General features: G+C 42.1%; 2 protein-coding genes across 3 annotated transcripts in view; one reads left to right on the top strand and one right to left on the bottom strand.

Moving 5' to 3' along the window:
- Positions 1–10,872: 10,872 nt before the first annotated feature.
- LOC107224881 (bromodomain-containing protein 7) lies at positions 10,873–14,637 on the bottom strand. Its single transcript, XM_015665116.2, has 3 exons — positions 14,416–14,637; positions 12,244–13,941; positions 10,873–11,684 (listed from the first exon to the last, which is right to left on the bottom strand). Exons 1-3 carry the CDS (start codon positions 14,459–14,461, stop codon positions 10,981–10,983), a joined length of 2,448 nt encoding a protein of 815 aa, XP_015520602.2. The 5' UTR covers positions 14,462–14,637; the 3' UTR covers positions 10,873–10,980.
- A 1,440-nt stretch (positions 14,638–16,077) lies between these two features.
- The window catches only part of LOC107224865 (solute carrier family 12 member 4), a 77,503-nt gene continuing 76,658 nt past the window's right edge, over positions 16,078–16,922 (top strand). The window contains exon 1 of one of the 2 annotated variants that reach the window (XM_046741810.1): positions 16,078–16,540. In XM_046741810.1, the coding sequence (XP_046597766.1) occupies positions 16,462–16,540 (79 nt within the window). In that variant the 5' untranslated portion in view covers positions 16,078–16,461. The remainder of the gene's footprint in view (positions 16,541–16,922) is intronic. The other variant, XM_015665088.2, reaches the window with a different exon arrangement.

Raw genomic sequence — 16,922 nt, 5'->3', positions numbered from 1 at the left:
CTATGGACTGGCTAAAAATGTCGGTAAAGTGTCGGTATCGGAATCTGTACACAGAAGCGGCCGTATATAGGTATATATCTACTTACGACGATTAAGATCGGCGATAATGATCACTGAAAAAAATGTTCAATTCCACGCTGCAGAGAGACTGCTTTTGGTATACACTTGAAACTCTGTAACAGAAAGCTATTGACCCTGCGGAGGGTTTGTATATTTTTATTATTATTTCTTGTGAAAAAGCTTCTAATTGGTATGCAGAATACAATAAGCTTACAGATTTGATGTACGAGCTCTCCACGTGCGTGGGTGAATTGCGGTGACAGTGTAGGAGCATTTGTTGACTGTCGCCGCACACCACCGCAATGCTTTTGTGGTGTTGTCTTTCATTTTTCTTTTTTTCCCTTTTTTTCGCCCCTCGCGAAGCCCTTATTGCCCGCACGGTGTAACGTATACGTCCAGCCTTCTTTTATCGCCTTGTTTTCGAGCCATTCACTATTTACGTCAAGCAGCGCCCTTGTGTTGTCCATTATGAAGATGGGTATTTATTTATGTATCCATCTATGCATGTACATGCCTACTTTATGTACGTGATATAATTCGTTTAAAAACAGGGGTCTGTTCAAAGATCATAGTGAAGAGTCTTGAATATTGCTCACCGAGTTCACCCAGTAAGAACATTGCGAACACCACAATGTGTTTAGTAAATTTGTATATACGGTGAAGTTTGATTCCATTATCGACGTCGATTAATCAATTCGTTTAGTGCCAGCTACTATGGTTCTGAAAACCTTTGCTTGACTGAAGACAACAACTTTGTTCAATTCTCGTCAACAAAAGCTGTCTCTTTCTCTTTCTCTCTCTCTCTCTCTCTCTCTCTTGCGCCTATACCTTTATACCCTACAACGCTTGTCTCAGCGTGTGAACACAGACGCGGATTGTTATCACTATAATGGCGGTGTATTGCGTGCCTTGGTTGAATGAATTCCATTACACTGCTAAACAGAATAGGTGTAATAACAGCATGAATGGCATCATTCGATCCGCTTCGCGGCTTCTTATATACGGAAATTACGAGTATACACAGGTATAACCGTTGTTGATACAGCGTAATGTAAGCAAGTGTTAATAGACGTTAGAAAGTGCTCACAAATGTTGGTTTAACCACAATTTCGGACGTGTGATAATATTCGCAACTCACAGACACGTGTCTATGGTTATTTTATGATATACGAATATATCGCAATGATTGCTGCTTTCCATTTCTCGGTAAAAAATTGTCCCGCAGTACCAAAGTTAGATTCTATACCCATTAATTACGTAACTTATATGTTCTCCTCATGAATTTACCTCACCATGGTGAAAACTATGGGCACATGGTAATATGGATACCTTGGTTTTTAAAAATTATTCCGATTTTCAGCTTTGGATATCACACAAGTCTTCGGTAGCGAAAACTTGCGTTTTATTTGTGTTCAAAATGTTTATTGCACTTCCTCGTGAATAATTCCATCAGACAAAGGTCATGATGTATACAGGAGTCGAGCCGGAGGACTCTCGGTCAATTTTCCTTTCGCTGAGGTTCGTGTTTGGGATTCTGTAAGGCAAACTGTCCGAACGGAACCAGAATCCAAAATTCATGTTTGGAGACGCGACGGTGTACCGATAACACCGGTCAACACGAATTTTGGGTCTAGGTTCTAGATGTCAAATTTTGATTTCTTCTACGTAACGAATGGATGAAAAAACATTATTATTAGACAAAGTTTTTTTTTTGTAGAATCGAGAACGATATTTCGGATTTTAATAAAAATTATCTACTTTCTCAAACTTTTATTGTAAGTAACAATTAATTGAAGTTGTACTTCTTCTATTTTCGTATGGACTTTCTCGTATCAAACCCTAAACATAATCTCCCATCACGCTCTCATTATACTGCCCCTGACAACGTTGATAACGATAAAGTCCATCACATCTTCGTGAAAACGTTTTCCTTGTTCTTCCGAATAGGCACCCATGTTAGCTATCAAGTAAAAACTTCAAGACTCATTTATCAATGTAAAAAGGACAAAAACAAACCTTGCAAGTAATAAATAAAGGTTTTGGTTTTTATTTGATGCATAGGATCGAAATTTATACATCTCGATAAAGGCTAAAATTTTTTTTGTTGACCCGTGTAATTGGTGGAAGGCCCTGAATTTGTACAGGTATACGTGCCGAAAACCCGAATATAATCAGAGCGGCCACAGCATCCTCATACTCGAGTGCGAAATGTGCGTACCTACTCGAGTTACTGACTGACGATGAGCATTTCGCGTTAGATGTGACGTTGCGTCGGTGCTTCCCTTCCATAGAACGGGCGAGGGTGTAGTGAGCTGAAGTTGAAGAACGGGATAATTGGTATCCACTCTTTGTGACTTGAAGGGCAGAAAGGGACCCGCCCGAGCCTTTGTCTCCGTCACAGCGCTGCAGCGGTGTCAATTCGAATAAAAAGAGCTCCGATCGAGGATCCTCGACACTCTGTTTGCCCCACTTTTCTACCACCACCACCATCACCATCACCACCGCGCCAGTTCGAGCTTTTCCGGAAGTTGTGAGAGATCATAGATTATATTTAGATGTGGTATAAACAGAGATTGTGGTAATCGTGAAGGATTTATGGGGTGTACAGTTCAGTCAAAACAGTGTACAAACTATCAAAGAACTACTAAGTAAGTACCGGACAAGGGTAGATGTGGTTGATCAAGTTGAGTTAGGTCAAAACAATATCAGCTCCTCGATAAGGAGAAGGAAAAAATAACTAACAATAAAGGTATCCGAGTTCGATCTCTTCGATTTGATTTCTTTTGTAATATATGTTATAGTAGACCAAAGACTAAGAGACACGTATTTTTTTAATCTACCATCAAATAATTTAAGGGGACGAAACCACCCTCTAAAGTAAGGCATGTCGAGTGGCGATTTGGTAGTTTTTTTGTTCCTGTTTTTAATTGAGAAAATTACATTATTCATTTCTCGTTATGAGAAAACTTTTCCAGTTGGATTAGTCAAAAAATGTTATTGTCGGTGAAACTGCCAAATCGTCCCTTCTCGACATGCCCTGCTTTGGAGGGTGGTTTCACCCCTTTAAAGTTTTTAATGGCAGATAAAAAAAATATGCGTCGCTCAGTTTTTAGTATACGATAACATATTACAAAAGAAATGAAATCGACGAGATTGAACTGGGATAACTTCCTTGTAAATTTCCAGGGAAATAACTAATTTACAACATTGTGCACCATCTTTTGTTCAAGCATGATACTCTTTTACTTTTATGTTTAACAGAAAAACTGGATCGTATATCCAATTGCAACAAGGCACAGCTGATTTGGTTTGTAAATGAATTATTCACAAAATTGCTTGAACTTGAATATTTATTTAGCTCTAGAGGTGACAAAAAAAAAACGCCTCATAAGAGATCAATACAGGCTATATGCAGTAAACTGATACGTGATTCCAAAATTCATTCATTTTATCAACAATTTATATCAGCTGATTTGTGTCAAGCTCACTTGTGAATAAAATGAGCTATTATTCGTTAAAATTGGGCAAGTCATAAAACGAATTTGGCATTAATGAAAGCTGCTCGGTGATGAATCCCAGCCTAAATTATTAATCAGTGAACTATTCCAATCAAAATTCACGGTCTTTAATTTCTCTCCATGCAATGAAAGAGTAATTTTTTGATTAAACTAGAACTGACTTCGGTTATTGATTCGAAGCCTATGTATCTAAATTTTTCCGTTCTGATACTTTTTCTGCACAGACTGTACACCTGCACATTTTTCATTCGTCGTCTGGATGGGACAATACATTTAAATCTGCAATTCTGTTGATGTATAAAATTACGGCCAGTGACGCATGTAACAACGTATAACCCATATTACTGGAGGATAAACGAGCAATTGGTTTAATTTACGCATCACTGCTGGACGACCACTGTCACCCCAATATTGACCACGTTACATATTACTCCCAGTGGACGGATTAAACGAAAGAGAGAAACGGAGGATTTAAGTGGAACGGTTGATTCCATGCTGTGGAAAGAGCTTGAGCTGGCTGAGCAGCTGTGATAACGCTAATTGACTAATTATAAAGGATGTTCCTATGTATATTTGTATAAGTCGTTATATACTGCGCCATGTGTATGTATAGGTATATACGTTATACCCCTGCGCGTATATATATATATATATATATATATATATATATATATACATATATGTATATCCAGGCATAAGGAGGGTAGCTACAATACTATAATAAGAGCCAAAGGACAAAGGAGCATGTTTGCACAAAGACGGAGCAGTTTTATTGTAAGATCCCGGGACCAAGGCGCCTAAGAGTAATATTCTGAAATATTTATACGTACCCGCGAAATTGCCCTAAGGCTGTGCGAGTCTCGTAGTGAGAAAGGAATACTCTGGGTTTGCAGGGGTGGAAACATGAATATACACAGTTGCTGGTCGGTACCTAGCCGTAGGTATGTGTGTACAAGTTGCAATCAAACGCCCGAGGATTAGTCTAGCTGCGAGATACCAATCAACTTTTTATATCTGCCACGCCATAAGGCAACTCGTACCTGGCAGGCATCATCTTTTATTTATATACGACATCACAACAAATGACTTTGTGTACGCAAGTGTACCAGTTGTTGACTTTTTTTTTTGATTGTATCTGTTTCGATACAGAGATTGAAAATTATCAATAAATGAATTTGCAGTGTCTAACCCTCTGGCAATTGGTTTTAATCATCGAGAAATTTCAAATTTGAACCGTCAATTTATAATTCTAGAAAATGAAAGGATCAGCGATTGGGTTACAATTAAACTGGTACACGTCACGGTCAAGTTTTTGGCAAATTGAGTGTCATTGTTATGAAATCTATAACCTTATTATCACGTTTCTTCATCGTTCGTTGACAATTCGTGCCGAACGATCTTCACTTGAGAATATCGTTTGATAATTCAACAAACAATTTGAGTAAGTACACCTATCTATTATATCGAAAGCCAAGAATTCCTGCGACGTTTATTGTAGGTATGGACTGCATTCGCAGACTGTGGAACGTGATCGATACAATGGTTACAACAGTATCAGCTTAATCAGCATAGTTTCGTAGGGGAAGCCTGTGGAGAATTCAAGTGATGAGTAAGCTACTGATACAGTGGCTTCAGTTTACATGCCATTCACTGCACATTATACACGATCCATCCACGAGCCAATTTCTCCGCATAAATTTCCAGCGACTCCTCCTGTTGCACAACACGTACAACCATAGACAATGTGGTGGGTATGTGTTTTAATATACGTTCCGCACATGTGTGTCCACATATGTATAATACGTTTCACATCGGACTCAACGGGCGAGTATCGACCCGCGGATGCGTCTTTCTCTGTATAATATTCAACACTGCAACTCCTGCTGGTAGGAAAAAAGCTTTATAGCACATGCGGTATCAAATACTTATCAGAGAATTTCCCGGTTACCGTTTGTGGAAATGTACACGTCCTTACACGACATTGGTCATGCTTCAGCAGGGAATTACCTATTACAAAGACTAGCTTTTCCTCGTTTAGCGTTCCATTCCAGCGTTCCATATACGTTATACCGATACCAACGATCATAATTACCGTAAGTCAAGTTCCTAGAAAAATTTCGGGCTTATGTCCGAAGACTGATCTTCTCATTTTCTGATCGTGAGTATGGTCTAGACGGGATTTAGAGAATCTGTCGTGAGTCTTACGTAAAAACTGACATTCATGTTATCCTACTAAACCAGGAACCCTGGTGAAAGTAATTCCATGAATTTTTACGGAGATTTCTATGCGAAAGAATAGGATTTGGACCGATTCATAGTATCGTACTTTTTCGTAGATCATAATCTTAGATATTATAATCTGTGAAGTGAAAAAGTACGACGAACTACGACAAATTACAAATATTTACGTAAATCTAGGTTCAAAAACTATGCATACACTTTTGCATAAAAATTTTGGTAAAAGTTCGTTAAAAATTTTCATAGAAATCGATAGACTTATTTCCCCTTGAGGGCTCTTCGGGTATATAACCCGAGTACTTCAAAGACGAAACTGTTTGACGTTCCCTTGGAGAAAAGTGTGTTTTTATAAATTGTTGAAAAACGAAGTTAAGCAGTCCCGCGAGTTAACACTGCGCATTTTCCTAATTCCGTTAACAAATAATACCGTATCAAGAAGTATTATACATATATAAGTATATCCGACGTAGTCGGGGGGCAGCCGACTTTGGCATTTCCCGACTTCCCCACCGGCTGATCCTGGCATCCTGCACAGGGCGTTGCTCTATATCTTTTCACGTGCCATTCGCTCTGACGAGCAAAAGCCGGGACGCAAATATCGGGAGATTCAGCTCCTCGGAGTAGGCGGAGCGCTAAGCCCAGTCTTTTCGTAAATCTTCCGGCGAGGAGGACCCTTTGCCCCGTAGACATTCTGGCAAAATGCCGACGGCGTTTAACTCGAGTATCGCAGTGCTGCTCCCGTGGCTCTTCCACGTCTGAGTTGTTTGCTCGCTTTGTAACGCACACCCTTTCCCTTACCCTACCCCGTCCTCGTTCCCTTACTCCCCTTCAATCCTCATCCGTCAACCTTGAACCACCCCCAGTATCTTCTTCCCTTCTCTTTTCCGTCGTGATCCCATTCGAGCGTCACGTCGCCATCCTGACCCAAGTTATCCGCGACGCGTGGGCTCCACATGCGGTAAAGGGTAGAGTACGTACCTTCCGCACCACCTACACCCACACCTACGCCTGGAGTCTTACACCGTGAGCCAGGCCGAGAACGTCAGGTTCGGATCGATCAATATATTGAACGAATGCGGACACTCTGTCCTATTTCATGTGCGGGGGGTGGTCGGAACGCAGTGTCGCGACTACTGTATATGTGTGTAGTTGCGGTTGCGAGCTACAATAATAGTTCCCTGGGGAATTCCCGCTCACTTCACCATTCCTATAAAGCCCGCAAGTACGTATACTCGCGTGTATGCGCACGAAGCTGTACAGATACGGTGGAATTGAAATCCGCCAAAACACGAAAAGCAAATAACAAAGTTACTGTTAAGGTTTGTATCGCGTAGAAAGAAAGCATCACTTGGCAAACTGGCAGTAAGTATGTACAATGGCATTTCACAACATCTCATGTCGACGCAGTCGCGTAAACTAGGGAAGAAAATTTCTCAACACAGTGAACCGATTTTAAACTAACGATATTCTGACAAAACTTTAGTCAAAAATTTGAAAAATCACGGGGTAAACCGCAAGCTCTTACGATTCTTTGCTATATTATACTGCTGCATATTCGTTTTTTTATACAAAAGCTGTAACGGTAACCGCACGAGGCTGATGAATTCGTGCAGCATGGTCGCAAATTATGCGATATGGAAACAAATTTTATACACTTATTTGCTAAACACTGATTACCATACCTGCGGTAACGTTCAGTGTAATCTTATCCACGGATCTTGAGACTATGCTAATTTTCCGCACGACATTATGCCTGATGTACACTCATGCGTGATATACAGTATTATAGTTAGTCCGACATTACTCAATTTAAAGAAAATGAAAATGACGAACGACTCTTTTACAACGTGAGTACAAAAGCTAATCCACCGTACAGCATTTCAATCCCGCGCTGCCAATTAATATATTTTTACAGGGGAAAAGAATCGATGGATACACTGTTCTTTGGCAGAATCACCCATACGCGAAGACGTACGTGAGGGTAAATAGATACACGTATTACTTGCACGTGCCAAACAATCGCGTTCGAACAATAGAACTGTCACTGTATAATAGTGCATATGCACTAGGGTGGTCCTTATTTGGGGGTCGGATAAATTTTCATTGGGCTCATCAGATCTGTTCCAAATCATTCAAAAATAAAAATAAAATCTGCGTAAAGTTTTAAGCCTCTACGTCAACTGGAACACGTGCCTCGAAGCTCGGAAAGTTTTAAATGTATAATTCATGTAGTTTTTATCGAGGTTTTTATAACTAGTTATTTCGTTTTGTATGACTTTGGTATAAATTAAGCGACCGATTTGAAACCTGGCAAAGTTGTTGCTTACAATAATAGGAAGAAACCCTGAAAATTTCAACATTTTATCATAATTTTATAATATATTTCGTTTTATATACAAAGCTGAATAGCATCACTTTTATTAGGCTTATATATAAGGAAACAATAATTATAAAATTTTGAAATTTTCGGGGTCTCTTCCTATTATTATACGCAACAACTCTGCCAAGTTTCAAATCGGTCCCTCAATTTATACCAAAGTCGTACAAAACGAAATAACACATTATAAAAACTACGTGTATTTTACATTTAAAGCTTTCTGAGCTTTGAGGCACATGTTCCAGTCGATGTAGAGGCTTAAAACTTTACACGGATTTCTTTTTGAATGATGTACAACAGATCTGGGGGGCCCAATGAAAATTTATCCGTCCCGCAAATAAGGACAATCCTAAATATGTACGTATAGTCAATTTAACCGCCCCTCGGTTAAGATGAAAGCTTGTGAAAGAGAAAGGGAGAGAGAATTCCGGCGTGCGCGCAATATAAATCATGTAACAGCTTGGATTCGAAGTCGATAAATACGTGTATAAAATCTGGAACTATATGCGGCAGAGAAAAAGTAATGGAAGTTCTGTTTGAATTTATTTCTTCTCCAGCTCTTGACAAGTTTTTACTTTCTTCAAAACTACACACCCGCGTTTCTTCTTTTCTTGTTTACTTTTTCCATTAATCACGCCTCAACAGTTGCGTGTACAATACCAACGGCACTGTAGCGTTGGTCTATGCTAATGCTTTAATTGATGACATTAGGGGTAGCACCGCCTGCCTACGGCAACCCCTCGTTGTCGTAATTTCGAATCACGCAAAGCTCGCGGGTAACTTTGTGCGGAAACTACGCAGCGTGCAAGCTGCGAAAACCCTAATATCCTACCACCTACTCCAATATGGCCGACTCATAATCGCCGCTCTCCAAACCGTGGAGATTACCCGAGGAACAAAAGTTTCCGTTAACGACAATGTTTACACCGCAATCTAAACTTCGACCGTAGTCTGGGGAGAATTCGACCTAAGGATCTATACTTGGTAGGCGTATACGATTCGAGTCCTGCACCTGTAGGCAGAAAAGTTTTCTCGATATTTCTCGGAAATTCAAACAGACGGCTCTCGAACCGCATTATTTAACAGGCAGGCATCATAGTGCGTGCAGAGTAACGCGCGGTGTCAGCTATGATTTAAAGCAGTAGGAGATAGGGCCAGTCAAATCTAATCAGTGGTGCAACAAGATTTATTACAAAGCTTTGAATAAATAAATTTACACTCGAGTGCTGGATCATGATGATTCCGATAACTCGAATTCTTCGACTGGGTGTCCACAAATTTGTTGGAAAAAAATTCCATGAAACTTCCGGGTGTTCTAGGACTTAAAACATAGTTTTCCCTGACGTTTTCCCAGTTCTAGTAAGTTAATAAAACCAATTCGAATTGAAGAAAAATATAACTTCCAAAACAGTCAGTTCAAGCCAGTTTGTTTTCTGGACGAAACAAAGTAAACTTGTTACCTCAAAAAATCATTTCTAATGTCCATGACAGAGGACTGATATTTTCAGTTTTTTTCATAACCAAATTAAAAATCCCCTGACATTTCTAGGTTTTCCAGGGGTGTGGCCACCCTGGTCAAATTCTTATCTAGTAATGCATAACCTAGGGGCGTTGTAACGTATGCATGTGTTCCATATGTATTGTAACAGGTGTAGCCGGGAATGCGGGGCGAGAATTGAGATATGTAGGAGAGATTCATTGGCGCCGGGAGGCGAACAGGAGTGATATAGAGCGACAGAAGGAGGTGAAACGAGTCGTCATCTCGCTACTCCGTTGCTTCGCCCTCGCACCTCTTTCCTTCTCGTTAATTATGTCAGTTAGTTAGATTAAGCTCTGTTGATACTGGTACGTTTACGTGGTATAGCCGCGTACGTGCTATAGAACTGCATCAGCCGTCACGTAGATCCGATGGTTCGACTCTGAAAAGCTCGATAGCGCACTTTGCAAGTAACTGTATACGTCCCTACGGTAATTAAAAGTCAGGTTGCGGAACCGCAGCTGCATCAATCGATATTGTGGCATTTGTGTATCAGTTGTGCACGGCGAATCGCATGGTCCAACGTGTATGGGAACAGGAAAGTTTTGGCGTTTGATTACCGATCAGAGAAATTCAATTACCTACTCGTTAGATAAAAGGTATGTCTTATTTTCAAGAGTTGCTGCAGACAAATAATGGAAGTCCAAAGTAACTCTCGATGTGATTCTTCACCTAAACAAAGTAAACTTGAATCAACAGTGTGCATTATGGAGACAAAATCTCGTAAAAGCGTTTGTGATTGTTCAGATTTATGAGGATGAAGTTAGTAACGTTACAGTAACGAGATACGTGTTTAGGAAAAACGTTACTTTGCACATTTAGGATGATACACAAAAAATACTCATATATTTCAAAAAGTAACTCCTTGAAAGTCATCCAGAAATTACACGACAGATTTTTTCCACTGACGTTTTGTTACGTTAACGTTATTAACTTCAGCCTTGTTTAGATTTAATATGTATTGTGAATAGTAACGAGGGTACGTGTATTTGTCAAACGATAATGACTTGTTTTGAAGGTGTCAACATCTTTGATGATATTCCTGAAATTTACCAATTTCCCTGGTTTTCCAGATTCGCTGATTTGCTTTGAATATATTAAATCGAACGATTAATGGCAAACAGATATCCGATACGAAAATATAAGTTAGATATAAACTATTTATTAGGTATTTTCAACATTGTACGTTCTGAATTTTTGCATTGAGTTTGATAAACCATAATTAGTCATGCAAGAGCATTGCACTGGGGCTACGACTCTGACAGAATATCCTCAAGAGTCTTGTCGTCGTGGAGTGGTGAGTGTCCCAAAGTAGGATCGCTTTCCAGGAACTCTCTAAGTTCTGATTCCAGGTCAGGAACTCCGGATGAATTTTCTTGCGTAGCAAGGAGTCCTCCGTTAGCTCCGCTACCAGTTCCGCTCACTTGAGTCTGAGTCTGATCCTGCGGAGGAATTTCTCCGATTTGAACTTGCATGGAAGATGTCTGTCCTGAGCTCGTTATATTCAGAGATTGACTGAGACTCTGATTTCCCAGTGGCAACGGCGGTGAAGGAACAATAGTATCGACGACCTCCATCGGCTCCGGCTGAGGAACATTACCGCTGCTGGAAACTACTCCTGGAATTGGTCGGGGGATAGTGACAGCTGCCGGAACGGCTCCAGGGGCAGAAGTCGGTCGTGAAATCGGGGCGATTCCCATCGCCCGCCGAAGACCGTCTACTGGAGCAATAGCAGAGGGTGGAAGCTTCTTGGCAATCTCAGTCAGATTCTCTGTGATCTTTTCTGCCAGACTTGTTTCTGTCTCTTGCGCCTTTGGGACGTTTGACAGGTGCGCTGGTGGCTGAGCAGACAGTCTGTCATGCTGCACTTGACGCAAACGACCCAGGAGCTGTGTCGTATCGTCCAATTCACTTTGGAGCGCCGCTCGTTCCTCAGTCGTTTTAGTTTCTTCTTCTGTTCCAAATATGAAAAGAAATAAAGAACATTGATTAGACAATAGTGATAAAATGCATTTGGGATCAAAATAATACAAATTCTCCTGGGGAGTAAAATACGTTCAGAGTAAAATGGAATTCAGTGGCTCGGTGAAAACTTTTTGCTACACGGGGATGAAAAATAGTTGTAGAGTAAATTTCATGGCAGTAAAAAATACAGAAATATTAGTAATAGCAGAGCTAGTATGAAATTATGGCCAACTCGGGTTGCCTAAGTGATAACACTGCAGGAGATAACCCCATATTTTGGGCACGGGTCACCTTAAGGTTTTGATGACTTTTGACTGCAGTCTGTGGCTGATAGTACCAAATGGTCTTTTAATCTTGGTGCGTCGTAACATATCAAATTACTGACAATGTTTGAACGCAATAACCGAAGAAGAGACATCAAGATAAATTTATAAATATCACAATATAGTACTTCAAATTTATAAAAAGGTCAATATGTCATATATAACATGAATTTCGGAAGACCTCAAAAAGGGTCAGTATCTTATATGTAACATGAATTTCATTACCTATATTATTCAAGAAATCTATATCAATGCCAAGGTCAGCCAGGCTCTTTAGTTGGTCAAGGTCAACTTTAACCTTATCCGCTGAAAATTCTGCTCCTTTCCCATCCTGTGCTGGCTTTTCAAGGAGGTGTTTTATTTTTTCTTCCTCTTCTCGAAGCCTGCGCTTTTCCTCCAAAAATTTCTTAGTTTTCTTGTGATCCCCATTGGTCAACAAATCGAGCAAATTGTCAACCATGGTCAAGGTATAGTCACAGTCCTTGGCAAAATCTAAAATAGACTCTGCGTACTGAACCGCAGTTTCATCTCCGTACGTCTGGAACACCAAATCTGTCTCTTCCTTGGTAAGATTGGCAAAAGTCGAGTCATAGCTGGGAGCGTAGGAGCCGAAGGCTCCGTAGTATAGCGGTTTTGCTGGTTTTGACATATTGCGTCTGTCTTCTCTGAAACCAGCCAGCGAGCCAGTTCCATGGCTCAACTTTCCAATTAATTGTCCTAAGGAAACAGGCCTCTGGTTTGTGCCGGGTATAACACCGTCCCCAGGAACCAAAATCTGCAGACTTGTAGTTCCATCCTTCTTCTGGCGTAGAAAGCCCATCTTAGAATTGACTCGTTTGAAGCTAAGTTTTTCTGCGGCATGTTTAGCTGCACTTTGCGCCTGTTTAAGGATCTCATCGGGTGTCAAGTCGTCCGGGATCGCTTCGTACCTACCCAAATTTGCCAACCGCAACTTCCGCTGGTTTTCTTTCCTCAGTTCTTCCGCCTCTTCGTTTCTCTCCTCCTGTTCCCTCTCCTTCTCAATCTGCTCTTCTGTCACCATGACGTCAGGATTATTCGGATCCTCTGCGCCGAGCTCGAACCCAAGTTCCTCCTTAGTAATATCTGACATGTAGGTAAGAACGGATCTGAGCTGCCTGAGCTTCTCGGGAGTAACCATTTTGAGGCCGACGTGAAGAAGCTTCTTGGCTGCCTTGTAGTAAATTGTGTCCTGGTGATTATAAGTAGTAGCATTACTGCACATCAGTTTGAAATCGTTTATAAATTCATTCAAATTCTGATAATTTCCGTCGTCAATCTTCTGCTTTATTGTGCTGAAGTCCATTGGATTTGTTATTATTTGAGAATATCCAGGCGCAATATTATCCGTTACCGGCCAAGCAAAGAACTGCTGGGGATCTCGTTTCTCCATCGACCTAAGCAGGTGTTCCAGTAGCCTCTGAAGCGGAGTTCTCTCAGCTATTTTTCTTAGAACACAGGTTCTAGGTTCACGATGGGGAGAAAGTGAGCTTGAGGCCAATACGCCTACTCTGTTTTCGATCTCGGGTGGCCTGGGGGGCATAAGCTGTTGATTTTGAGGCATAATGGCAGATATTTTTTTAGGTGGTTCCAGGAGACTGTCTTCTCCGACAGACTCCTGGCTGGATTCCTCCCTCCGTCTCTTTTTCTCCTTATGATGATGCTTATGCCGTTTGTCCTTCTTCTTCTTTTTCTTCTTCAACTTTTTGTGACCCATGTAACGATCGTACTCAGATTCGCCCTGGGTCACGGAATAATTAACACCAAGTTGCTGCTGATAGTGCTGCTGAAGTATCGACGAGTGATGAGGCGAATCTGCCGCATGTTCAGGAGTCCCGCTGCTCCCACCGACCTTCAATATCAGCTTCAAGGCCGGAGGTCTATCTGGGGTCGAGTAATGCCCCTCTGTGTAAAACAAATAATCAATACTTAATCTTCTCTATCCTCTCTCAAGTAAATATAAATTTGCGAGAAAATTCAGTCGATCGTCAAACGAAGCATGTATCCTAGAAATAAACAAGTGACGCGCGATTCCAGAAAATCTAATCGAGCACGGGAAACACCTTGAGCGTGTGAAACGTGACGATTCCCGATTGCGAAAAATGCTTCTGACAGAGCGGCCGCCCTTTTTATTTTCAAGAAACAACGTCAATATTCTATTATCGTTATTATAGACCGTTATTAATCGGAAGCTGTGATAATGAAGCGATAGAAATTGTGCGGCATCCGGCGGCCAGCGTTGTCTGCGATTATCGATACGAAAGATGCGAAATGACAGCAGGAGAGAAAAGTAAACAATCTGGTTACGAGTAGCGGTACTGCAGAGGCGTACGGATGCGCAAAAGAACGAGTGACAATAATCACGTGATTCACTGTTACCTTCGATTCGTTCCCGTTTGTGTTTTTTGTGCTTTTTCGAGCCCATTGTTTGCGGCTGGGTCCACAGCTTGACGAATTTTTTTTAAACAGCTTGTAAAGAAAACTTTTCCGCGATGGACAGTCCCTCGCGCAATCACCACTCTCTGAGCTAGCCTTGCCGCACCGCCACACACTCGAAGTCTCCGCTCACGTTTCGTGGACGGCCATTGCGTGACGTTAGTGACGTCAGCGACGCCAAGTTCGAATTCGACGCGCGCACAACCGGCTCGCAATCAGTCGTGTTCGAATATTGCTGGGAAGTAGACGCACGTGTTGTCTGTTTTGATGGAAATTTTTCGCAAATCAAACGTTCGTCTAGCTGACAATGAGACTGTTACCAAAATTTCAGATTTGCCGATGTGGAAACCTTCGTCGCCACCGTTTGGGTCCGTACGTAAAAAATTGTAACGAACGACATTCGGTCTGTTGGAAAACAATTGACGGTTTTACCATGGGTTTCACCATGCGGTTGAATTTCATGCTTTCAATATGAGATAATCGGAGCTCGCGATCAGTGTGATTGATGATACACTTTAGATGGTGACATACCGTGTTACAAATGAAAACTGCCGAAGATTTCACAATCTATTCTTAGATGGAAGTAATAGCATGACTGGCACAAGAAATTATAAAACGATCTTTACATTATGAATGAATATGAAAATAAGATGTTGAAAATTTCATATTTTTACTTGCAAACCACCTGGACGAACCACGCGCGACGACATTCGTGGTAAGTAACCGGGTAAGCAACGAAGGCTGCAGGTAAGGTAAGGTAAGACGGGTAAGACCGAGCTTTACCGCCACCTACATATCGCGGCTGGAAACACGGAACGGAAAAAGCTGCAGTTAGCTGCTTACAACTGTTTCGCCACCTTTGGATATACCAGGACGCTCAGGACGCGTGCGACGGCCGACGGGTGGGTGAAGCACCTCTCGTGCGTCGGTCACACATGCAAGCGTAGGCGTGTGTTACGTATGTATGTATGTGCAATGTACGCGCACATGCATAGCGTGCAAAGAAACGAGAAACACACGCCGGCGACGACGCACGCGGATGAATATGAGAGTGTACGGTTGGTGCGTAACGCGCGTGCAATGCAACAACGATCGGCATGGAAACCCCTGGAGTCTCATGTATGACACGCACAAGGCGCGTATTCGTCTGCTTGCAGTTAACGTGTGTTGCCGTCATTGCGCACGTGTATTATTGGCGACTAGAATAAAGGAAGCCACGGTTACGAGTGCGGCGCGTGTCGCGTGGCGTCCCGAGTGTCGGCAACCCAAGAGGAAGAGGAACCTCTGTCGTCAATCAGCTACTACTCGCAGGGTCGCAGATCTTTGCGGTTCTTCTAACGATAATACATATACCGGGGAAATTATTACGTCGGGTTAGACGCGTATTCGCGAGAAGAGATTCCGACTATCAGCAATCTCGCGTTACTACTAAATACTGATAGCGCCGCGTGCTCGAGCGTTGCGTTACACTGCTAACCGGCATTGCAAACGGCTTAATAATTCTTGAAAGAAAGAGACAAAAGCGGAGCGGGCGCTAACGCAAGTGGCAGTGAGCGAAGGGAGGGAAAGGGGAGAGCGGCGGGAGGGGGATTAGGTGGTAGGAGGAAAGTGCGGGAGATTTTTTCGTTTAAACTACAAACACCTCCTCCTTACGCGTCGAGGAAGCTCGTTAGTTAGGCTCGATTCGCGGACCAAGGAGGGAGTCCGATAGCGACCGCGGAGTATTATACGCAGTATACAGTCGTTGCGAAAACGTTCGACGTTTCACTGTGTCGGGCACAGTACGCGTGATAATCCCGTAGAAGAGTTTTCCTGTCGTACAAAGAACGCGGTACCCCGACGACGCGGAGTAGGGCATACAAACAATACATAGCCGTAAGTGGAAACGGAAGTGAGTGCGGAGTCGTCGAAAAGGAGGAGCAGGAAGAAGAACAAGAAGAAGAAGAAGAAGAAGAAGAAGAAGAGGAGGACCATCGACAGGACCTCGATATGCCGGAACGATTCACGGTTACGCCGGCGACCAGCGCGCCTCCACCCAAGGAACCCGTTTCTATCGATGTGAGTTTCGGTGAGTAATCGATTGGCAGTTAAAAAAAAAAACAAAAAAAAAACAAAAGAAAAGAAACCGCAAATCACCCGACGGTACAGATCGAGGTGGCGGAGACGCTCCGCAATGTAAACATTGCGCGGAGTTTCAAGACCGTCTTTTATAAAGCTCGTACTTTACTCCTATCCTTCGCTCCTGCATCGTATCGCCTTGCGTGTATAGGTGGACCCCAACGACGATCGATACGCTTGTGTATCGTAGAAACAGGGATTATGAGGTAGGTGTGATGAACAAACTACAGCGAGAATCGGGTCTCTCAGAATCTATAATCTGTGTGCACTTTGCGATGTCTCGCAGCACAGTTTTGGGATTTTTACCGCCCAATTCAGCCGATCGGACTACC

Source organism: Neodiprion lecontei, chromosome 1, assembly GCF_021901455.1.
Source record: "Neodiprion lecontei isolate iyNeoLeco1 chromosome 1, iyNeoLeco1.1, whole genome shotgun sequence".
Taxonomy (NCBI): domain Eukaryota; kingdom Metazoa; phylum Arthropoda; class Insecta; order Hymenoptera; family Diprionidae; genus Neodiprion; species Neodiprion lecontei.
The sequence above is the reverse complement of the archived record's forward strand: the minus strand, read 5'-3'. Positions and strand labels throughout refer to the sequence as shown.

Excerpts from the sequence above, each read along its gene's own strand:
- LOC107224881 (XM_015665116.2), bottom strand. The coding sequence starts at position 14,461 with ATGGGCTCGAAAAAGCACAAAAAACACAAACGGGAACGAATCGAAG. Across the intron at positions 13,942-14,415 it reads CAAACGGGAACGAATCGAAG|AGGGGCATTACTCGACCCCA; the intron begins GTAACAGTGAAT and ends TGTTTTACACAG. Across the intron at positions 11,685-12,243 it reads AGATTTCTTGAATAATATAG|AAGAAGAAACTAAAACGACT; the intron begins GTAATGAAATTC and ends TATTTGGAACAG.